This window comes from Acomys russatus, chromosome 3 (assembly GCF_903995435.1).
Source record: "Acomys russatus chromosome 3, mAcoRus1.1, whole genome shotgun sequence".
Taxonomy (NCBI): Eukaryota; Metazoa; Chordata; class Mammalia; order Rodentia; family Muridae; genus Acomys; species Acomys russatus.
This window is the reverse complement of record NC_067139.1, coordinates 20491705-20516996: the sequence shown is the minus strand read 5'-3', so window position 1 is coordinate 20516996 and position 25292 is coordinate 20491705. Positions and strand designations below refer to the sequence as shown.

Here is a 25292-nt window from a genome sequence, read left to right as displayed (position 1 = left end):
GGAAAGAAAGGCAGTGTTGGAATATATGACATCCCTGCACAACAGGACCTTTAAGTTCAACACTAGTAATATGTGTGATTCACATCACATATATAGCCACTCATTAACCAAAATGCTGGTATAGGACACATGACTATATACACACTCTATGTATGCTTTTGTGTCTCCATTCCTGCTACATACGTTAGGCATTGCATCGAGCTTTTAGAAATTATGTGTTCAGAAAGCTATCTATAGATCAGGTCTAAGAGGGAGGGAGGGCATTGTTCTTGAAAGTTGGTCGAATATTACATTAATCTTTCTTCTCTTTCTACCATCCTGCTGGTGTATCTCCAACAAGTGCATGAAACCTGTGTTGTTCTACTTTCCTGAGAATAGACTAAGAGGGTTACACGTGGGCAGACTGGAAAAGAAATAGGGTATTATCTATATTTTAAAAGCAAGAGCTAACATATTTCTCTTAAGACAATTTCAGATTCTGGTATGTCCTAAGTTCTATCTAATGGAAACCATCATTACACCATTCACAGTTACCAGAAAGAAGTTAGACACTAAGAAAATATTTACTATCAAGGCTAATTTCATTAGATAGTTAATAAGATAGCTTAAAAGTTTTTTTTTTAAATAAGACCTATAGGTATCACACACAGAGCCCAGCCAGATGAGTGTGGCACTCACTCCTCATCAAAGAAACTTCTCTTTGCAACAAAAAGAAACCATTACAGAAAACCATGGCTGGGAAAAATTCAGCGAACAAGAGATCATAGGTTCCCAACCCCAAATGTTCCATTTTCAGCATTACCCCTGCACCTAAAGATCAGGGAACATTGCAGCAGAGGGAGAAGATAGATTGTAATCCTCAGAGGACCAGAAACTCTGCTGTGAGATCACATCTCCTGGAAATGGCAGTGAAGCTTCACCCGTGATACCACAGCAGTATGGCCTGAAAAACTACACTACCAATAGACACCCTAATATGGAAGACAGAAATCTGGCAGGGCCCCATCTGTACAGACAAAACTACAGGTAGCTAAAGAATGCTGACAGCAGAAGAAGAAATGCCTATCCAACACATCTCTAAAATTGAATACATATCAGTAATATTAAATGAATCAAGCAGGTTATAGTCATATATTTAGGGATATGTATGTATATGTACATATACACATATAAAAATATTTAAAGGAAAAGAGACTGATTTCAAGAGAGGAAAAATGGGGGGTTACAGAGGATAGATTGAAGAGATTAAAGGTAAGAGAGAAACAATGTAATTATATTTTAACTTTTAAAAATTAAGGAGAAAAAAAACAAATATTTAAAAAGTAAAATTAAGAGCTAGCAGTTTTACAATATTTATTCACAAACAACTTTATAATGCAAAAAAAGAAACTTTGGAACCTACTGAGACTGTTGGTGGGAATGATTTTAATCCTCTTTAATAATTATGGGAAAACTTGGACTAAATTTATTATAGAAAGTTTTTATAAGCTAAAGTTATACAAATACCTATCTTCAAAAATCTAATCTTTTCTTCATTTTCAGCCAGGAAGGCAATTTCAAACTTGCTATGCCAGAAAGCATGATGAAGTGAACAGGGTCTCATTTTCAATAAGAATCTAGGAGGGCACGGGGGGGGGGGGGGAGGCAGGGGGGGAGGCTTCTGCTTACTGTGACAAACCCAGGCTAATATGAATGGCTGCCACTTTGTTCTGTGAGCATTCCGAGCTTCACTGTGATTGGGTTGTTTTTCTGTGGTGTGCTTATGAGCGCCTGTCTGTCTGTTGGTGCTTCATTTTCAACCTCAGTCTCCTCCACTCACTAACGGTGTGTCTAAAAACACAGAAATGATGAAAGCAGGAAAAAAAATCAGATATCTGTGTCATCATTCCTCAATTTCCTAAAAAAAAAATATTACTTTTTAAGGAAGCTGTAAACTTTTCCTAATAAAGATCCAAGTTACCAATAGCTCAAAGATTATGAGAGGAACAGCTGTGCTCCCAGAACTGGTGACCAACGTGCTCCCAAATGACTTGCTCAACAGACTCAGGTGAAAGCACTACTTTTTCATAAAGCAGTTGAGGTCTGGACTGATGCTTAGTCACTATGTCCTAGAAAAGACATGCGTACTAGCATGTAGAGCCAGTGTTCTTGGTGGCAGTAGATGATAGGTCTGTGTCAGAGCAGTTGTTAATGGCTTTGATAAATGCACTTCGGTTTTCTGTTGGGTGACATAGCACATGCCCAAATCCACTCCCATATGCGCCTTCTCCCTTTCTGTGTCTCATGTGACTCAAGAGAGTGTATTGAAATTGACTTCTCTGTGAGCCTAGAATCCCTTGTCTTTGCAGTATAAACTAGAATAGGCTCCTTCCCTGTTTCTGGTTTTTCTTGGTGGGTAGCTGGCATCTTCATGGCATCCTCCACTATTCCCTACCCCAGCATCATCCTGCAGACTAGCAAGGCTTGTTCAGGTGGCTCCTAACTGAGATGAGCCAAGGCAACCGTGCTTTAAAAGGAGGGATGAACTGGCTGGTTCCCACCTCTAGACCTCTGGCCTTTGATTTACTTGACCTCAGGGAGTGACCAAGCACTCCCGCCCAGTTTCAGAGCCTCAGTGGTCCCAGAGAAGAGCAGCTACACCCTGGAGGAATTCAGTGCTCCCAGCTTCATAAGTGACTCCCCCAGCCTACCTCGGAACAGGTTCCTCCTGCCATCTTGTGTCATCATCTTTCCTAAATGGCAGGGCTTTCCTCAATCTCAGCTTTCATTTCCACTTTGAAGTGTCTTGTTGGGTAATTCCCAGAGTCCACCAAATTGTTTCCACTTGTTGCTCCCAGTTCCCACCCCCTCCATCCCGTTCCCACTGCCATATTCCAGGTATGTTGTCATTTTTGTCACTTACATGTTAACATGAAAAATCAGCAGACCCAGGGATGCTGGGCTTGCTCTGTCTACCTCCCAAACACAAATAATCCACAAGGTACTCCAGGGCCAGCCTGCCTTCCAGCCTCTACTGTTTTTACAAATGAAAAAATTCCAAAGATTTGGCTTGCTCCAAACACTTGAAATTGCTCCAAGGTCTCGCTCCCAGGGCTTTCTCTGAATCTATTTTGTGCTCTCCCAAAAGCCTTTATAAAGCTACACAAACGAAATTACAAGCTTCTTTTTTCTTTTTAAAGAACTCTTTCTGTGAAAATTACTGGGGAAAAAAGTGAAAAATGAGCTGACCCTATGGAGTGTTAAAATGGTTAGTCAAGCCTATGAGGCATTAAACCATCACCCAAAGCTATAGGATATTTAAGTAGTTAGCCGAGGCTATGGGGTTTTTTAATAGCTAGCAAAGGCTATGGGGTGTTTAAATGGTTTGCCAGTGCTACAGAGTGTTTAAAGAGTTAGCCAAGGTAAAAGTTTGTTTGCTTAAAGTGACAACTTTGTTTTTGTTGAACCCAAAACACATGAATCCATGAAGTCTAGTTTGGTCTTAGCTACAGCCTCTACCCAGGTGTCCTCTGTTCCATTGGTTCCTGCACATTTAGGTAGGATCATCCTGATAACAGGACCAGGGCAGACCTTGAACTTTGCTTTAACTTGTGATTAAAAAAGAAAGTCATCTTTGGCTGGTGAGACGGCTTAATGGGAAAAGGCACTCAACTACAAGCCTGGCACCCTGAGTTTGTACCCCAGAATCTGAATTGTACATGGAGAGAAATGATGTCTGCAAATTGTCCTCAGATCGCTAGTGGTCTTTGGCAGGTGCTTGCATGCACATACACACACATACAAATAAAATGAAAATTTAAATATTCCTGTTCATTTATGGAAGGAAAGGTAATACATGCTTGTTATTACTTTTTCCAAATATTGCAAAAATATGCAAAAGCAAGGATCACCCTCTTTTTAACTACTCAGAACACTTATAATATTTTTGAACATCCATTCATGTCTTTGCAGGTTGCATGTATTTTTATTGCTGCATACGGAAGTTTCACAAACTTGTCAGCTTAAACCAACATGTGTTTCCTATCTAGCAGTTTCTGTGGATTGTAAATTTGGCACAGGTTGGCCGGAGAGTTTGCTTGGGGTCTCAAATGGTCACTTGACCATCTGCTGGGGTTGTTGTCCAGGCTGATGCTCAGGGTCCTCACCAAGTTCACCCAGACACTTACGACGAACACACATTATCCATGGTGAGCTGGAGTGTAGCTTCTAAACATGAATATATCACGGATACTATTCCTGCCTACTTCCAGGTTAAAATTATTTGGTCACTTATTGGACAGTTAGGTTATTGGAGGTCTCAGCTTTCCCTTCTTGTAAATCACGCTAGGATGAATATTCTCAGGTCCTTATCTCTGCATTTACGCAGCTGTTTTCTGTGTATAAATTAAAAACAAATAGGTTTACCAGACCAGGTGATAATCAATGCTGATTGATAGTTACGTGAGTTGGGAGGCAGTTACTTTAAGAAGGATAGATAACTGAAGAGTATCTGCATCACCAATTAGCCCATCCCGATGTGGGTAAAGATTCATGAAAGTTGGGTCCTGAGTGCTCCTTGCCCAACGACAGGCAGCTCTACCACAGGGTCTCCCCTCCCCAACAATTGATTATTACTTTTATAATCCTTCCATGGGACCTTTCAAATCTCTTAACTTTTTGTGAATTTTCCAAGCCTTAACTTCCTGATTTGTCCTACTTAGGGTTTCTGTTGCTGCGATGAGACACCCTGACCAAAGCCACTTGGAGAGGAAAGACTTTATAAGGGTTTATGTATCACAGTCCATTGAAGAAAGCCAGGAAGGAACTCAAGCAGGACAGGAGCCTAGAGGAAGGAGCTGATGCCTACTGGTTAGCTTGCTCTTGATGGCTTGCTCAGCCTGCTTTCTTATAGAAGCCAGGGCCACCAGCCCAGGGAAGGCACCACCCACAATGGACCACCTCACATCAATCACTAATTAAGAAAATGCCCTCACAGGCTTGTCTGCAGCCTGATCTTAAGGAAGCATTTCCTCAGTTGAGACTCCCTCCTCTCTGATGACTCTAGTTTGTATAAAACTGGCATAAAACTATCCAGCACATGTATAAGCCCCTCCCCTCTCCATCCAGGAAGTGACTACAAGGAAGCCCTTGCCCTAAAGCAGAAAAGTCTCTTCTGGATCCTGGTTCCCAATCCTGCTGAGTTAACAGCATCCTTGGAAGGAGTCCAAAAATCACTGCCTGTCACCACATAAGGAGGATGGGACGTAACCTACAGCAGAGCTTGTCACCTCCATCATTGGGCCCCCACAAGAAAATTCATTTGCGTTAAGCAGTTATCATGAAAGTTATTTTAATTACTGCTTATTTCTTCTTTAGAAAGAGGCAATGTGGGAACTGTATAACTTTAGAGGTTTGTTGTTACTACCATACAGTCATTGTAAGAAACAACAGGCTTTAGTGTGACATTCCTATATAGGAGATATATAGGCATATAAATATTTTGATCATATCCCCCTTCTCCTCTCTCTCTCTTTTCCCTTATCAAAGTCCCCTTTTATCCTTATCATCTTTTCCTTCCACATCCCCAGTAAGAGAAAAAAACAAAACAAACAGGCAATTCTTATGTCTGTAAGTCTGGCTTATTTCATTCAAAATTATAATCTCCAGTTCCTTACATTTCCTGCAAAGAATGTGATTTATGTCTTTCTTTGTAGCTAAATAAAACTACACCATAGGGCAGGGGTGTAGCTGAGTGCTGGAGTGTTTGCTCATGACCCTGAGTTTGATCTCCAGCACTGCAAGCAGCAAGTAAATAAAATGAGAAACTCCATTGTGTATATAGACTTTGCAGATACCTCCACAAGTCTGCCAGCCAATACAGTGGCCCTCTACCTGAGATTTCACTTTTCATGATTTTAGTTACCCATTGTTGCTCACAGTCTGAAAACTCCAGAAACAAACAACATAGATTTAATTTTTTCTGTTTACATTGTAAAGTGTGTGTGTGTGTGTGTGTGTGTGTGTGTGTGTGTGTGTGTAACTGCATATGGATTTGGGGACATAAGTGCAGTACCCCCAGATTCCCTGTAACTGCATTGGATTCCCTGGAGCTCAAGTTTTGGTGGTTGTGAGGCATCCAATGTCAGTTTTCTGCAAAAGCAACAAATCTTCTCTCCGGTCCTTACAATTCTAATTTTTAAATTCCGTGTCATTCAGAGTAGCATAATGAAATCTCACACCAACCTGCTCCATCCTGGCCAGAACATGAGTGACCACATTCATGCAGATTTTGTTGGCACTGTGTTTTTTTTATATTTGTTGAATTGAAATATTTCATCCTAGGTATGCCTATGTGGTGGTCTGAGTAGGAACGAGCCCCTGTACACTCGTGTGTTTGAATGCCTGGCCCATAAGGAGTGGCTCTATTTGGAGATGTGGCCTTTTAGAGGAGAAGCAGCCTTGCTAGAGGAAGTGTGTCACTGTTGGGATGGGCTTTGTGGTCTCATATGCTCAAGTTATGCCCACTGTGGCAGCCCCGTTTGCTTCGTGCTGATAAAGATATTGAAATCTCAGCTCCTTCTTCGGCCCCATGTTGCCTGGACCCTGCCATGCCTCCCACCATGATGATAATGGACTGAGCCTCTGAAGCTGTTAGCCAGCCTCGACTAAATGTTGTCCTTTATAAGAGTTGCCTTGGCCATGGTGTCTCTTCACAGTAATAAAGCCCTGTTAAGATAGGATACATAGAAAAAACTACAGTGTATGCTGGATGTGGTATTATCTGCAGTTTTAGGCATCACTGGGAGCATATGGTGCCTGAATGACAAGGTCATCTGTACCCAGCACCTCCTTGTAGCAGAGTTGGCACCAGTGGGGAGAATGTAAGAAAGAGCAAAACAAACAGAGTCTTGGACTTAGATTCATGTTTATTGCTGCACTGCTCACCCTTACCAGAAAGTGGAGCCCGTCTTGGTGCTCATCAATAGAGGAATGGATAAAAAACAGTGTAGTACACACTCAAAACGGAATTTTATGCAACCATTAAGACAAATGCAACCATATAAAACTAGAAATCGTTATATTAAGCAAAGTAAGACAGACCCAGAAAGATAAGTACCATATTTTTTTTCATGGTAACATCCTAGATTTTAAGAAATAATCCTCTATTTTAGTTCACATGTATGTGGAGGGTCATGAAACAAGAAAGGGAGGTAGCAATAGGGGAAATGGGGGCTAAAGGACGGCTCGGTAAGGGGAACGGGTGATAGCACGTGTACCACGGAAATGCAGAGTGGCGCTGCTGTGGGAAGAGGAAATGTCTTCATTTATGAAAGCAGATGCACACTCCATACAAATCCCTGAAAAAAAAAAAGCACCACTTCAGGCAGCTCAAAATGCCTGTAATCCACCCGCAGGGGTCCCAACACCCAATTCTGAGTGTTTCCGGCACAGCACTCACATGTACAAACCCAAACACACACATGCACATACATGTAAATTTTTTATAGGGCAGGAGAAATGTCTCAGCAGTTAAGAGTACTGACTGCTCTTCCAATAGACCTGGGTCTGATTCCATTCCCAGCACCCACATACATTAGCTAAAAATAGTTGGCTAATAATGTCTGTAACTCTGTAGTCCAGAGGATATGAAGCTCACCTCTGACCTCCACAGGCACCAGAAACACACACATGTGGTACACAGACATACATGCAGACAAAATACATGCATGTAAAAGTAAAATAAAGTTTAAAAAATTTTAAAAAAACTATTTGAAATCACTTTGAATCTCACAAACATATACGCAATGTGTAGGGTTTTTAAATTATTATTTAATTATAAAAGAAATGCTAGTGGCAGTTTATAAGACCAAAGGGAAATGATATCATCTGGAAACTTCAGTCCTCAGAAATGTATTTGAACTGCACTAAAAACAAAGCAAAAAACAAACAAACAAAAGCCACAAAGCATTTGATAACAGCCAGAGACAAGTTTTTCCCCTTTCCACTAAGTACGTCTATAAGCCATTTAAATATTTAAAACAAAAATATAAATAAGTGTAAATCTTGCCTTTTTCATTTAGGATAGAGCAGACCAGTACGTGCGCTGAAAGAACTTGCTCAGTGCTTCCCCATCCGTCCTTAGCAAAGAAAGCTAACTACACTGTAGACATGGGTCCCCCTGGCTATGTAGGTGGCTTCCTCTCCCACTGCTCATGGGCAACTGGCTAAGCCACTGGCCTCCCAGTCCCTCCCTCTCACCCCCGCCCATACTCCAGTCCTCCCTTTCACCTCAGAAAAGGGGAGATCTCCCATGCCAACCTGCCTTGGCATATCAAGTTTCAATAGGACTGGGTGCATCTTCTTCTATCGAGGCAGCCCAGTTAGGGGGACAGGGATCCAAAGGCAGGCAACAGAGTAAGAGACGGCCCCTGGTCCTGTTGTTAGAGGTCCCACATGAAGACCCAGCTGCACAACTGTTGCATATGTACGGAGGGCCTAGGTCCATCTCATGCATGCTCTCTGGTGGTTCTTCAGTCTTCTGGGCCCCGGTTAGTCGATCCTGTAGGTTTTCTTGTGGGGCCCTTGACCCCTGTGGCTCTTTCAATCCTTCCTCCCCATATTCCACAGGATTCCCCAAGCTCCTCCTAGTGTTTGGCTGTGGGTCTCTGCATCTGTTTCCATCAGTTTCCGAGTGAAGCCTCTCAGATGATAGTTATGCTAGACACCTGTCTTCGAGTATAACAGACTATCATTAGTTGTGTCGAGTGTGGGATCTCTCCCATGGCATGGGTCCCATGCTGGGCCAGTCATTGGTTAGCCTTTCCTTCAGCTTCTGCTCCATATTTCTGCCTGCACCTCTTGTAGATAGGATACATTTTGTGGGTCAAAGGTTTTGTGGCTGCGTGGTGTCCCAATCCCTCCATTGGAAGCCTTTTCTGGTTACTGAAGATTGCCTTTTCAGGTTCCATATCCCTCATTGCTTGGGGTCTTAGCTAGGGTCACCCTCATTGATTCCTGGAGTTTCCATTGCCTTAGGTTTCTAGCTCTTTCAAGAGATCGCCCCACTAATTCCAGTTCTCTCTTCCTCTCCCACTCCACCCATTAGATCCTTTACGCTCCCCTCTACAACCCCTCCTGCAGCCAGTTCCCTCTCGCCAACCCCCCCATGTCCATTCTATTTCCCCTACTCAGTGAGATTCAAGCATCCCCCACCTTGAGCCCTCCTTGTTACTTAGCTTTTTTGGGTCTGTGGATTGTAACATGGTTATCCCATACTTTTTGGAAATAGCCACTTACAAGTGAGTACATACTATGTGTGTCTTTCTGGGTTTGGGTTACCTCACTGAGGATAATCTTTCTAGTTCCACTCATTTGCCTGCAAATTTCATGATACCATTGTTTTTAATAGCTAAGTAATATTCCATTGTGTAAATGTACCATGTTTTCTTTATCCATTCTTTGGTTGAGAGACATCTAGGGATTTCCAGATTCTGGCTATTATGAATGAAGCTGCTGTGAACATAGTTAAGCAGGAGTATTTGTTGTATGGTGAAGCAATTTTTGGGTATATGCCCAGGACTGATATAGCTGGGTCTTGAGGCAGAACCATTCCCGATTTTCTGAGAAATTACTAAATTGATTTCCAAGGTGGTTGTACAAGTTTGCACTCCCACCAGGAATGGAGGAGTGTTTCCCTTTCTCCACATCCTTACCAGCATGTGTTGTCACTTGAGTTTTTTATTTTAGTTATTCTTATGGCTTAAGATGGAATCTCAGAGTTGTTCTGATTTGCATTTCCCTGGTGAGTGAGGGTATTTTTTAATTATAATTTATTCATATTGCATCCTGATTGTTATCCCCTCCCTCACATCCTCCTGCTCTCCCTCCCTTCCCCTCCCCTCCTCTAGACCTCTGACAGGGGAGCCCTCCTCTCCCACCATCTGACCACAGCCTATTTGGTCTCATCTGGATAGCCTGCATCCTCTTCCTCTGTGTGCCAGCCTGGTCTCCCCACCAAGGGGAGTTGATCAAATTGGGATGTTCTTAAGTGTGACTTGGCCATTAGAGAGTCCTCTGTGGAAAATTCTCTGTTTTGCCCTGTGTTGCATTTTTACTTGGCGTTTGTTGATTTCTGATTTCTTGAAGTCTTTATATATTTTGGTTATCAGCCTTCAGGGTTGGTGAAGATCTTTTCCTAATCTAAGAGGTTGCCATTTTGTCCTATTGACAATGTCCTTTGCCTTGCAGAAGCTTTTCTGTTTCATGAGGTCCCGTTTATTAACTGTTGATCTTAGAGCCTGAGCTGTTGGTATTCTGTTCAGGAAGTTGTCCCCTCTGCAAATGTGTTCAGAGCTCTTCCCCACTTTCTCTTCTATCCGGTTTAGTGTATCCAGTTTTATGATGAGGTCTTTGATTCCCTTGGGCTTGAGTTCTGTGCAGGGTTATACATATAGATCTATTTGCACTCTTCTACATGTAGACATCCAGTTACACCAGCAACATCTGTTGAAGCAGTCTTTGTCCCATTGGGTAGTATTGGTTTGTCAAAAATCAAGTGTGTGGTTTACCGTAGGTTTGTGGGTTTACCTCTGGGTCTTCAATCCAATGCCATTGATGAACTTGTCTGTTTTTATGCCAATTCCATATGGTTTTTATTGCTCTGTAGTATAGCTTGAGATCAGGCATGGTGTTACCTCCTGGAGTTCTTTTATTATACAGGATTGTTTTAGCTATCTTGGGTTGTTGTTTTTTCCATATGAAGTGAAAATTGTTCTTTCAAGGTCTGTAACGAATTGTGTCTGAATTTTGATGGGAGTATAACTTTCATTCAGTCTCCATACTGCCTGCGAGCTCCTCACCCTGTGAGGAAACATCCCATAGACAGAGAGCATCTTAGCAGTTAACTGGAATTGGAAGCCAGACCTCATAGGTAAGCAATTAGGTGATACACTGAAAGGCAACTTTGCCCACCTCCTGGCCACTTGAAAAGAAATACTATCTTCAAAGAAATGTCTTTGTCTGCAATCTGGAATGCAGGGAATATTTTTCTTGTCCCAGGCTAACCTTGCCAAGGACATTTGCATTTAATAAGATAATCTGCATCCTATTCAGCTGGGGGAACAGGGAGTACGATAGAGGAAGAATGCTACTGCCCACTCTGCCTTGGAAATGTCTTTTTTGCTTTCTCTTGTGTTCCTGCCTCTCTTCTGGAGCTAGACAGGCAAGGTGCCACACAAGCTGACCTTCCTAAGACAGAGGTTTTCTCTGATAAGTAAGGTCTCTGGTAGGACCTTACCTCCACCTCCTGCTCAGAGACCACACATTGTGGTCCTCCTCACGTCCTTACTTCCCTGGAGACCTGGCATTACTTCCTACACCTGTCCTACTGACTGCTCCTGCCCTCTGCCTCTCGGCCCTTGTGATTTGAGCTCCTTACTCCCACTTCCTACCCATGGGCCCTTCTGATACTAAAAAAGCCAATGGGTAGGAAGTAGGAGTGTGTCAGTCACCCCTAATGTTTTAGAATAGCCCCTGACTTATTTTCTTCTCCCCTTCACAACTTACATCTCTTTTCTAGAATATGCTACTGCTCTTGGTCCCTTCTTTACCAATGGGATTTTGCTCCGTTCTGCTACCCGTGAACACTCCAGATATCTCTTTGTTAAATCCGGAGTGTCATGTGTACAAACAAAAAGGCATTGGGAGCTTAATTCCTGGGCTTCCCACAGGCAAGCAAGCGCTCGGACTGTACGTTCAGTTGATCACCCAAAATCCCCACCACTGCCAATATAAACTTTGCTCTTTTGCTTCTTGGCTATCAGAACACCCGTCTTCCATGAGGCTTGGAATGTAGCTCAGCTGGTAAAGTACTTACCTAGCATGCACCAAGCCCTGGATTTTATCCCCAGGTGTGACAACACTGACTTGTAATCCCAGCTCTCTGGAGGTAGAGATGGATCAGAAGTTTAAGGTAGTCCCCAATGACATAGAGCAGCGGTTCTCAGCCTTCCCAACGCTGCTAACCTTTAATACAGTTCCTCATGTTGTGCTGACCCCAAGCATAAAATTATTTTTGTTGCTACTTCATAACTGTAATTAGGCAATCCCTGCGGAAGGTTCACGACCCACAGGTTGAGAACCACTTGATCTAGAACATTCACACAGGCACTGGGGTTGTATCTTCAGATGGGTTTTCTTCCTCCCATGGTGATGACTCTTTTTGTGGTAGATTCTTCATTGGAGAATTGTTGTAGATTATTTAAGAGTCTTTGTGTGTGTGTGTGTGTGTCTGTGTGTGTGTGTGTGTGTGTGTGTGTGTCTGTGTGTCTGTGTGTCTGTGTGTGTCTGGCACTGGTGGGGGGACTCTGTCAAATCTGAAAACTAATAGCACTACCTCTCTTCCACAAACACCAGTTTGCAAATCCCATTCTACTTTGTGAATTATTTCAATAGCTTCTAATAAGAACAAAGCATGGATAGTAATTTGATTCAAAATGCCTCACAATTTTCTCCTTACCCATGGGCCAGCTCAGTTTTAAGAGCATCGACTGTACAGCTCTACCATTGGTGATCTGTGTGACCCAAGGTTAAGTTCTTACACCCTATGCTTCAGCTTCCTCCCTTGTGAACTGGGCTTAATTATGACAGAATTTACAGGGTTCAGGGACAGTCAGGTGTGTTAAGATAATATAAAGACTTTTAGGCTGTAACTAAGTTAGGCATCTTTGTTAGTTGCATCCTCAACTCTGATCAGTTTTTAGTGTCCCAGGCATACTGTGGCCATTACTTTCTGCCCTCACAGATTGTCTTTTCTTCTGTCTTTGCCAATCTGCTAAACTCCCCTTCATTACTCAGGACTCAGAACAACTGCCTCCACTTCTGCACAGACTTCCCCCCAAGGCCCTAAAACTAGCCATCTGTCACTCAGTGATCCTATGGCACCCTCAGTAAATTTCTATTTTAGCACATGTCACTTTCATTAATTATGTTTAAAAACCTGAGTTCCTTTGTTTGAGCACTTACATATTTCATGTCTTGTTCTAAATGCATCCATGTATTCTTTTATTAAATCTTTCCACAAATATACAACATGTTTTTATAAGTGGCAAGTGACATATATGTTGTTATTCCTTATACATTGTGAGGTTCTTTATGAGAGACTCTGCAGTTCATACCTTGATCATCTTTGACTCTTCAGGACTCAACAAGGTGCCCTGTGCATTGTGGCTATGTGATTATGTTAAAATCTCTTCAATGGACCAATTAAAATGGCTAGAATTGAGAGAAAGAGAGAGAGAGAGAGAGAGAGAGAGAGAGAGAGAGAGAGAGAGAGAGAGAGAGAGAGGCACAAACTATTGACATTGAAAAACTTTCTGGGAGGATGCATGATGTCTGAGACTATCAGTGCTTTAAAAAGAGCCTGCAATAGCCACCATTAAATCCTTATTACTATATGAACATTTTCCACAGTGCTCACAGGTTAATGTGCTCTCGTTTGATTCTCTACTGTCATATAATCTCAGGTCTTTCCAAGGAGATAATAATACAGTTCATAATGACATTTATTCTATGCTCTTGCTTCGGGGGTCATATGCAAGGTTCTGGGGAGTTTCACAAGGCCTTGCCTCATGGGGTGCCTGCTTTTGGTGAAGGGTAAAGAGACACTTATCCTGGCGACCTTTTCTTCTCATTGAACATCAAATGCAAATTGCCACAGATTCAGAGAATTATAATCAGGAGCTAACATCACTTCTATGATGATGGTCTAAAACCAAAAACATGACTAAGTGTTGCTAAATTACTACCGAATACATTTTGTATAAATCGAAGCCACGTGAATGAAAATCAGAGATACATATTTTAACTTCAGCTGACATTTCTTCCCTAACTTTAAGCATCATAAGCTCTGCCTCAGAGGACAGTTAAGATCAAAGCTGTTATAGTGTTTCAGGATAACCTTGAAGCCAATTTTAGTGGAGGGAGAGCAACAGCCAGTCAAAGCAGGAACCCAAAAGGATGCATCACAAACTCAAACCTGGGGATAAGGGCTGTCTCTAAGGCCCCAGATTTAGCTTCATCTATTCAAGTAATCAAAGCACAGAACTGAAGTTTCTCTTCGGATGCGTGGAGCTTGAGGTGTTTGTGCGAGGTGTAACCTGTGCAGCATTGCCTCCTTAGGAACTACCACTGCTGGAATGAAGCCTGGATGACGAGGCCTGATCTTCCTGTTGGATTTGGAGGCTGGCAAGCTGTGGACAGCACACCCCAGGAAAACAGTGACGGTAAGCCTGCCTCTAGCTTATTCACTTTCCTGCCCACCTCAGTGTGTGCGGGTAGCATGCTCATTAGGAGTCAACACTAGGGATGTGCTTGCTGGGCACGCACACAGGATTAACTGCCCGTCAATCAAGTTCCAATTCATTTCAATAGTCAGCTTTACCCTGATTGTTTTACAACTTTTGGGAAAAGAGTATAACTTATATAATTCATCTTACTCTTGCTTTGATAAGCAGTTTTGGAGACAAGGGCAAAAAAAAAAAATCTGGGTAAGCATTTTTACTAGGGCTATAAAATACACTTCAGCCCTCCCCGATTCACAATGATGAGGTGGTAAAAGGCTAGAGGAAAAAATAAAGACATTGAAAATAATTATAAGTCACTCTTTAAATTGTTGTTCTTCCAAAGTCTGCTGTCTCCTTATGTTTGGTGGTCTCTTTCAAAACGTGAGTGGGAAGACATTTTTCTTCTAACTTTCCAACCCTGACAGTCAGGAGCAACTGTGACCAACCGCAGGTTTTTATAGAGTAATCACACTCTTTTTAACATGATGGTAAACACCGGTGGACAGCGGACCCCAGGCTCTCTCTCTCTCTTCTGGTGTTGTTCTGAGATGGTGATGCCGTACCTCTTCATAGATGTCATACCTCTTCATAGATGCAGAAGAATTCAGTCCACAGTCATGACAGGGCTGTGTTGGGATACGGGATTTTATGGCGAAAGTGTCATGCTATCCTGCTGTCTGGACTGTATAGTATGAGGAAACTCAAGGGCAACCAGCAGCGGCTAGTTTCTCAGACAGTGGGGTTCGATGGCTAAAATGTAAAGGATTTTAGAAATGTAAATATGAGTGTGCTGAATCATTAAGCAAGGATCATTGGCTAATGGGCATGGTTAGTGTCCAGATTCTAAAATGGAACCTGACAAGCATCATCAACAAAACAGCAGTCAAAGCGAGATCAATGCTGCTGAGGATGTATCACCAATTAGATTTCTGTTGCTGTGATAAACGCCATGACCAAAAGCAACTTGGAGAGGAAAAGATGCATTCCAGCTCACGGTTATAGTCCATCATGAAGGGAAGTCAGGGGCTTGAGGGATCATGCTCAGTCTGCTTTCTGTACAACCCAGAACCATCTGCTGGGGGACAGTACTAGGTACATCGGACTCAGTGCTCAAACAGCAATCATTGGTCAAGAAAATTGCCCCCTCAAACTTGCCCACAGGTCCACCAGTTGGAAGCATTTTCTCAACTGAGTTTTCGCTCCCCACAAATGATTATAGCTTGTACCAAGTTGCCAAAATCTAACCAGGAGAGGTACCAGTTCAAAAGGGGGCAAACAGCTTAGTGCTGTTTTCAGTAAACAGAACAGGGTTAGGAATACTATGGCCACCATGTCCTTTTCCTGACCTTCAGGTTGGGGATTGAGGTGGCCTTTCTAGCAGAGCTCTTTTGACTATCCACACACATTGGTTACCTTCCTCCTGTAGCCAGTGAAAGTGTTAGGCAAAGTCAGTGGTAAAACCAAGGAGCACTGGTGTCTGTCAAGCTGCCTTAGTACAACAAACTCACACTGCCTTCTTCTTTGTTGTGGACTACAGGCATGTACCGCTGCGGCCCTGCCTCCGTTCAAGCCATTAAGCATGGCCACGTCTGCTTCCAATTTGATGCTCCATTTGTTTTTGCAGAGGTAAGTAGAAAGCTGGAGGGAAGTGTCATTTTCTACCACCATCTCTTAACACCTCAAAGAGTTAGACACCAGGTTGCTACTTCTTGATTTCCCAGGTACGTGGTGTGCTCTTCCTGCCAACCAGACATCCTCCCAGCCTCAGGTTCTTAATGCTAAATGCGATTCCTCCTTAACACTTTCCTGACTTGAAGTCTTGAAGTTGTCTTTCTACTAAAAGCAAGAGATTTTCAAACCTGAGTTTAGTTCTGAGTACCCAGCCACTGATATCACCAGTTCTGAAGACATGAAGTGATGGATTGGCTCAGTCAACTAAAGCTTGGTAAAAAGCGGTCTATGAAGTTTCAGAGAGAGTTTCTAAGACTGTCCCTTCAGTACACATAAATCAACACACACACACACACACACACACACACACACACACACACACACACACACACACACCAGCAGCAGCAGCAACAACAACAACAGCAGCCAAAAAAGAGTAGGAAAGGTATAAAGTATAACTCAAGTAGAGAAATTTGATAAGGATGCTAAGGAAAGGGTCTAAGATTCCAGAACTGTAGAGAAGCAGCTAGAAGAAGAGGAAATAGCTAATTAAATCAATGTGAGAGATACCAAGGAAAGAGAGAAGACTAGGAGCCTCATGGGAGTGAGGGGATGAGAGGCAGAGATGCAGGGCTCCCTTGAGGTATTTTTACAGCAGTCAACACCGGAACGCTACCTCTCCCATAGCCAGCTCATACCGTTAGTTGCTCACAGCAAGACTTTTAAAATGGTTATTGCAAGTCTCCCCATTCAACAGCAAAGAAAATCAAGGCAAAGAAAGGCAGAGTGCCTAATATCTTGTTTCCAGTAATCTAGCTAATCAAGAGAAGTGCTGAATTTTGAAACAAGTTGGGCATCTGAATTTAGGCAGGCAACCACTATGGGAGAAAGAAGATTTAGTGCTAGCTCCCACCAGGGAGGGCTCTGGGGATCTCAGAGGCCCAGGTCATAGGGATGTGTAAACCTCAAAGGGCAATGTGCCAGTGAGTCCATTCACACAGCAATAGTGGAATGTGACAGTACAAAGAATATTATAGTCAACATAAGATTGTATTTATACATGGAGATGCCTTCATTGAGAAAATGGAGGCAGGAACTAGAGGACTGCAAAGACCCCAATACTTAAGGCAGGAAGTGTCGTGGCAACCATGATTCCTCGTGTAGATACAAATGGCCCCTGACTCATGGTATCTCTTTTAACTTTGTAGTTGTACAAAGAAGTAGTGCAAGTTCAATAGAAACCACAGTTTGGATTCTGAATAAAGATCTTATCCTGAAGTGATAACACATGATCAGATCTCAGGTGATACTGGGTGGTAGCAGAACTACAACTCCCAGGCATGCCCATAACCATAAGAGAATGTCAGTCACACTAGTGTGCCTTGCTACTTGGCTAAGATATAGAGAAGGCATATGAAATGCATTTTCATCTTATCAAATTTTCTATTTACAATGAGTTTTAATTGAAATATAATCTTATCAGAAGCCAAAGAACATCTGTACAACCGTAGTTCTATGAGCAGAGTTCTACGGGCTTACAGGGGAAGGAACAATGCTTATTCAGACAAAGAAGAGTAGAAAGAAGTCAGGAGGGCCCAGGGAGATGACCCAGTGGATAAAACCATTCACTGCAAAGCCTGATGACCCGAGTTCAGTCTTTGGGACCCACACAGCAAGGATCAACTCCCACAAGTCCTCCTTGGACCTCATCAAGCACAACACAGTACATACATTAAATAAATAAGTTAGTAAGAAAGGAGTTGAGAGGAGAAAAGAATTTCAGGCAGAGGGAATGACCTGAGTACCCAAATGCTCTGTGGACAGCTGACAGCAGTACAGACTCCTCAGCATACTAGTGATGTGTCAGTGTATCAAGTAAAGGAGACGTCTACAGAGGGCTATGTGGGGCTCTTCACATGCTGGGAAAACAGTCCTTTATTCTGTAAATTAGAGGGAGATATCACTGCCATGATATCGTCAGCCAGGGCACCGACAACCTGTGGAACATGGCTTGGGTGGAACTGCACCAAAGCCAGGAGGCTTGGATTGCCTCTCCATGATGAATGTGGGAGGGGCTTTAGGCCACTCTAATCAAAACAAAACAAAAACCTGAAGAAAAAAAAAAAAAAACATCTTAAGGGAAGAATGTTTTATTTGGGCTTGTGATTTGACAGGGGAATGGTCCCTTGTGATGGGGGAAGGTATAGCAGCTGAGGCAGGGGCATGAATCAACTGGCTACCTTACCTCAGGCAGTCTACCAGAAGCAGGGTTGGCCTGCCCTGAGCACCTCACTTCCTCCTGCTAGACTCCATCGCCTTTTCCAAGCAGTGCCACCAGTTGGGAAGCAAGCGTTCCAACACATGATCCAGCGAGGCATGCTCACACTGAAATGGCATTCGCCAAGAAAGGAGGGGCAGTATTGAGACGTATGTGGGAAGCAAGTGTCAGCATTTAGACAGCAGAAATCACAGATGTGAAACAGACAGAAGGAAGACATTGTACCTGCCGTTGCTGTTGCCAGAAGTCTCAGGAGACCAGCCTTACTGTGCTTGGAGTTTTATCCATTTGATTTCACGTTAGGATCTGAAAATTTGTACAAAACCTCCCATGCTGCCATCTGACAGTTTATGACACTCTGAGAATCTCTTAATGGGAGATCGCTCTGAAACCCATGAAGCTCTCTTTTTATATTTGTATTGTGCCTTATTGCTGCGCAGGAGAGAGGAAGGCCCTCCTTGCAGTACGAAGGGCCTAATAGCTGTTGATGCAAGCGCTTTTTGCTGTTATTAAATATAGATCAGGGTGTTAGGGACGTCATCAGGCTTTGCAGATAATTGTTCCTCTCACCGCTGCAAGAGGCTTCTTTGTCGTGCAGGCTGTTGCTTTAGCTTGGGCTGGGCTCCAGGTCCAAGCTATTTGTCAGAGATGTATGTGCTGCCTAAAAGCATAAGAGGTGCTTTCTCTCAGGGGCCCTCGCTAGGGCCCCATGGGGTGAGCCAGTGATTTTAGCATGAGTCTCTGTGACTACAGTTGAGACTGATGGCCAGGTACCACTCTTCCTCCCCTCCGCCTGGGGTCAGCCTTCCTCTTCCTACCGGAAGGACGGACATCAGCAGGTGTCTTGCCTGTTCTGGCCTCTCAGCATGCTGACTTCCCAGCCATTCCTCACCAGCTTCCAGACCATCCAGCTCATTGACTAATTGTCAGTTTTTCTGGAGTTTTCCTTGGCCTCTGAGTAGAAACAGAATCTGAAAGGAGAGAGCCGTGGAAAATGTTCCTTTCTTCTCCCTCACTTTTCTTAGAAAAGGACAGAAGGGAGCATGCTGAGCATCTGCACCTGGGATTCCCTGCCCCTCCCTCCACATGCCTTCCTCACATTGTTGAGTTCCCTCGGGTCCAAGGACCCAGGTGCCGCTTCTCTCCCCAGCACACCATGGCTCTGGGCTTTTGAAGAGTTAAGGAGAGGATAGAATGGCTTTAAATCTGAAGTCATACGTGAAGTTCTAGTGGGGCTCAGTGAAGAACTGCCCCCCAGAAAAGATCATTCTCTTGTGCCCTAACTTCTTTCAATGGCCTCTGGAGCCCTTTTTATATCACCTCACCCCAAATGGACACACACACACACACACTAATGCACAAACGTGTGTACACCTGTGAGCCTCACATATACACACACACCCCTCACATACTACACACACACAGATGCACGCATACATGCATAGCATGGGCAACTGTGGTTTACGCACACATACTATCCACCTACATGTACACCTATGGGTCTCAAACATACATGCACCACACGTACAAATCTTACACCGTACACATTCATGAACACACACACACACACACACACACACACACACGAACACACATGTGCATGTGATTTTTCAGCCTCAGGGATGGGTTTCTTAAAACCGCAGTAACTCTCTCCCGAGCTCTGCCTCTCTGGCCCTATACCATCAAGTCTATAGCAACACTACAGATGCTGCTGGAAACTGGTCTCGTTTCAAGCCTATCATTGCTTTCCCAGAGTAAATTTATTTTATAAACATCTCCTACTCGGATCAAATACATCTTATCCATTCATTTAAATACCTTATAAAACTCAAAAATTGTTTTGACTTGGGCTTCTCACCCTTCCTCATGAGTCTTGCCAGGGAAGTCTTCAAAGGTGTCTGAAGTCCGTCCACCCCACAATCCCCAGCGTTGCCCTCTGAGTCCTGCCAGTACTGAGCTCTGTGATGTGGCCTCCTAGCTTCTCTCACTGTTCCCTTTCATCCTTCTGTCTGTGTGCCAAAAACCAGTATGAAGCCCTCTTTCAGCTGTCAATCAAAATGAACCTTCCAATGGATTCCTAGCATCCTTACATGTAAGCTGAACGTGAAGCTTGATGAATTCTGTGCGGTCTAGCTCCTGGATTCTCTCCTGCCCCATACTTTGTTCAGTTTCCTACTGACCTTCTTGCTCTTCTGGAAACAAGTTCCTGTGCCCGTGTCTTTCCAAAGAAAGTGCCCCACCCCCATTACTCTCTCTTCCTATAGTGAAAATCAGTCATTTGCAGGTGGTGCCGGTGCAGGTGCTCTTCACTTCAGATCTCTTTTTTCCCCTCTTCAATAAGGCCTTTACACACATGCGCGCGCGTGCGCACACACCAGTGATAGAAGCTTTGTGAAAGTAGAATCTCCTGCATTCTCATCAGTAGGAGCAATATCCACTACAGTGAACGAATGAATGCATACAGACATACATAGGCACATATACATACACAAATACACACATACATACACGTACACACACACATACATACGTACATACATACATACATACACACATCAAACAGAGAACACTGATAAAACCAGCATCTTAGAGATGAGGTCCCAGATGCGTCTTGTGATATGAGTCTTTATGGGGGACAAAGAACATGTGTGACCCTGCAGGGAGCACACACAGAGCAGGCGCAGCCTTCCACAATCACAAACAGAAACCAAGGACCTTGATATGCTCTGGGGGAAGCATTGCTTTCTCTGTAGGGTCTGCCCAAGGCTGTGTCCACAGGTAAATGGACAAAGCAAAGAGACTTTGTCCCTGGGTCCTGAGCTTGAGATGGCATCTCCATCCCCAGTAGCAAAGAGCATGGAGTGCACCAGCAACAAATTTGCAGAGATCCTCTAAGCTTGCAAAAGGTCCATCCCAACCCCTGGAGGCCCCAGAACTTGACAAATAACACAACCTGCACAAGAAGCCCCGTGCCTGCCCACAAGCCAGAATGTTGTGCTGTGAAGGCAACAGCAGCTGTCATGGAGGGAGGGATGCCTGGCTGTATGTGGCCACAGTCTCTTTGAGTAGAGTGAAAGGACTTAGGGATCCACAAAGGTTGGTTTTCATCCAAACCAGACAAAAGGCAAGACAGGCCACAAACACAGAGGCTTCACACACCAGATGTAGGGACACACCCAGAATCCCAGCCCTTGGGAGGCTAAGGGCAAATTAGAAGCTAGCCAGGCCTACACAGTGACTTCCAGGCCAAGCTGAGGTACACAAGAATAACCTGTATCAAAAATAAACAGGAGCTGCCAAGATGGTTTGCTGAGTAAAGATGCTCATTGGCAAGATAGACAACCTGAGTTCAATTCCCTGGCACCACCTGCTGGAAGGAGAGAACCGACTCCCGCAAGTGTCCTCTGACCTACACAGAAGCCTCCTAGCACACAGGAACAAACAAATAATCATTTTTTTTAAAAAAATCAAAGCATATATATAAAGTAGTGGTTCTCAACCTTTCTAATGCTGTAAGCCTTTAATACAGTTCCTCATGTTTTGGTAACCCCCAACCATAAGGTTATTTCATTGCTACTTCATAACAGTAGCTTTGCTACTTCTACGAATTGTAATGTAATTCTCTGATATGCAGAATATCTGATATGAGACCCCCAAAGAGGTCACGATCCACAGGTTCAGAACTGCTTCGCTATGCTATGCTATGCTATGCTAGAGAGCTTTTATAAGCAATACTGATCTACCTACCAATCCTTCAATGAAAGTCATTAGCTATCGCACGTCCAGACAAAGGAGCACAGCTGGAAGTCATTATTCGTGGCAGCGTACCTGTGCATAACTACTGCTCCGGCCTAGGCAGTTGGCTGGAGCTGGGGCCTATCACCTGCACCTTTTTGAGCACCTACATTCTTCATCATTATACATGGGTACAGAACTGGCACAACAGTTGAGCTGAGAGCATGCTGACGTCACATGCTTCCCCCTCCCACCCCTGTACACATACAGAAATGCTATCTCAGTGTTGTTGGGCTCCCTAAGTTTCTTCAGCCATAGGTGAGTAGAGTCCAGGACTCAGTCACTCACGTTTAACCTCGTCCTACTGGGAAACTGAGCCGTGGCAAGGATTGGGGGTAGGGGATGTTTATCATTACTGTTCTGGGAGCTTGAAAGTAGGGAACAGCTCTCATGCCTGTGTTGCCTCCTACAGAAGGAATGTTAGTGCTCTCAGGAAGTTCATTTAAACATCCCCAGAGGAAAACCATTTCTTAGGTAATGTCTGTCCTTTCTTGCTCTGCTTTCAGATGTCCCATCTCAGTCTTAACATTTCATCAAGCCCCAAGCATGGTGCTGCCTAGGTGAGAGAGGGAGTATGCAACAAAGTTCAAGGGGATAGGGTCAGTTCAGGGCCAAGTTCAAGGGGACGGGGTCATGGGCTAGCCCAGGTCACAGGTTGAGGATGAGCCAAGCACTACTAACCCAAAGTGGAGGTCAAAGAGACCGTTCTTATCTCACTCCGGACTAAAAGATTCCTCCGAAAGTAGCAAGACAAGAACGATGGACTCTCATGGTCCAGAAACCAGACCTGAAGTTCACAGTGACTGACACAGCTTCCTGCAGGTCCACACCAAATCTTCAGAGCACAGGTTTCCCACAGCGAACCCAACATCTCTCTGGGCCTTGAGGGGTCTTGCGCCTGCTTGCCCATCTTCTGCCTCCCTTCCCTCCTCCCTTAGCTTATAGACTCCTATACATCTTGAGCATTTCAACCTGTTACTATTGGCCCACCTCCACACTAGTCCATGCACCCACAAAGAACCTTGGCGTCACCCTTTCCTAGTGCTTTTTGTACTGTGTTCCAGAAGTTCTAAGGCCTGGGTATTTAGAAGGGCCCTCTGAGACTATTTTTAAAATAGTCTTCAGATCCTCCTTAATCAGGCATCTACTTGGGTGTGTTTTTTGTTTTTTGTTGTTGTTGTTGTTGTTTTTTTTTTTTTAAGTTCGCCCAGGTGATTCTGGCACCCAGAATCTCTCCTCCCACTGTGTCAACTCTAATGGAAGTCCCAGATCTGTTTTGCTCAACATTAGGGCTCTGGCACTTTGGGCACTATCTGAGACAACTATTAAATAATACATAATTATCGATAACAGTTACTGAGTGTTACATCCATGCCAGGCACTATGGTAAGGAGGGCACGTGCGTTTATTTCCGCTAATTCTGCCAGGAATCCTGTGAGGCGCTTCTCACTTAAAGAAACAGGAGCTGAGCTGGGGGGGAGCGCCGGAAAAGCACCACGCCATTGGTCGTTGGCAGTGCTGCTGTTTCCCACCCGCTCCCCTCATAATAAACAGAACTCTGAAACAGGGAGGATGTGCCCCACAATCAGGGCTTGTGGGGTCACCCTCCAGGCGTATTTGGCACTGCCTAGGAAGCACAGTGGCGAGTGAAACCTCGCAAGAGCAGGGTTCAGCTTCATTCCAAGGCGCTGTCTCCAGTTTCCGCAAACAGCCTCGCTGAGATGCGGAACCACCGGGAATTGTCTGAATTCCTCCTGGATGGTTTAATTACATTTTTTTCTTTTCAATTAAAATACCTTTTGCTACAAGTGACACAGACAACATGACTGAAACAGACAGGGGTTTCTTCTTATGTAAGGACTCCCGAAGCCAGCAGTTCAAGCCCTGTCCCTTTACATGGCTCATTGGGTCTGCGAGCCTCTTTCCTCTCAGCCATTCTCTCACGGCTGAACAAGCTTTTCTGCCCCAGGTAGGCAGCAGGTAGACGATAGCTCCTGCCAGTATGTCTGCCCCGTGAAGACATCTAAGGGAGAAAGGGAAGGCAGATTCTCCTGTGTCCCTCTCTCTTTTGGTAGCAGTTAGAATTCTTCCCAAGAAGCCCCCCAGCTGACTTCCTTCCCTCCTCCAAGTAGGTTGCAAAGCCTCTGCTGGCTTAGCAGGGGGCCAGGAAGGCAGGGAATGAGCTTGCTGCTTCCAGTTTCCCTAAACAGGGTTGAATCTACCAGGAAGAGAAAAGACAGAAACATTCATTGATGAGACAACTAACTGATAGTGCTTGCCTCAGAATTTACTGAGTCATGAGTCATCCAAAGTGGATTCCTTTTCATAATATTGTATGCATATTATTATTATTATTATTATTATTATTATTATTATTGTTGTTGTTATTATTATTTGTGTGTGTGTGTGTGTGTGTGTGTGTGTGTGTGTGTGTGTGTGTGATGAAGAGGAGGGCACATGCATGTCATGGCATGTATATGGCAACAAGAGGACTCAGTGGAATTGGTTCTGTCCTAGCATCTTTCTTTATATGGGTTCTGAGAGTTGACTCAGGTGGCCACACTTGAGTGGCAAGCATCTATCTTTCTGGCCCTTTAAAAGGAGCTTGTCTGATGGCTTCCCTTCTATTGATGAAAGGAGCACAATTTTACAGTATAGATGTCTACAACATGGAACATTATAGATTTTGGAGATGAGGAATTTGCTTTGCTTTTTCCTGAGACATGCTGTTTGTACATCTGTGTGTGGTTTGAGATGGCAATGTGTGGTGACAGATGATGACAATAATCCCAGATCTTCAGTCAATCTATGTTTTGGGAACTTTATACTTTTCTCAACATTCTAATGTGTATCGCTCACTGTATCAACCAGAGCCATAGGAAACTCAGAAGGAATTTCCACACTCCAGCTGAATTTTTGTGTCCCTGACTGAACTTTTTTATGTCTTCCCTTTCACTTCCTTGTCTCTAGTAACTCATGATCTATTCTCTTCCTCAAGCTCAGCACTTCAGTTTTCACAAATAAATGAGAATGTGTGGTACTTGCAATTACTTGAGCTGGCTTATTTCAGTTAGCATAATGCTTTCCAGCGCTACCTGTACTGACACAGATGACAGGATTTTATTGCTAAATAGTATCCTTGTCTATGTTTATCACATTTGTTTGCCTATTCACTATTGGTGAACATCACATTAATTATATGTTTTAGATACTGTGAATATTGCAAT

General features: G+C 43.7%; 1 protein-coding gene across 1 annotated transcript in view; it reads left to right on the top strand.

Moving 5' to 3' along the window:
- F13a1 (coagulation factor XIII A chain) overlaps nt 1-25292 on the top strand; it is a 159731-nt gene that overhangs the window by 96780 nt on the left and 37659 nt on the right. Inside the window, exons 8-9 of the mRNA XM_051170126.1 lie at nt 14158-14261; nt 15859-15947. Of these exons, the coding sequence (XP_051026083.1) occupies nt 14158-14261; nt 15859-15947 (193 nt within the window). The remainder of the gene's footprint in view (nt 1-14157; nt 14262-15858; nt 15948-25292) is intronic.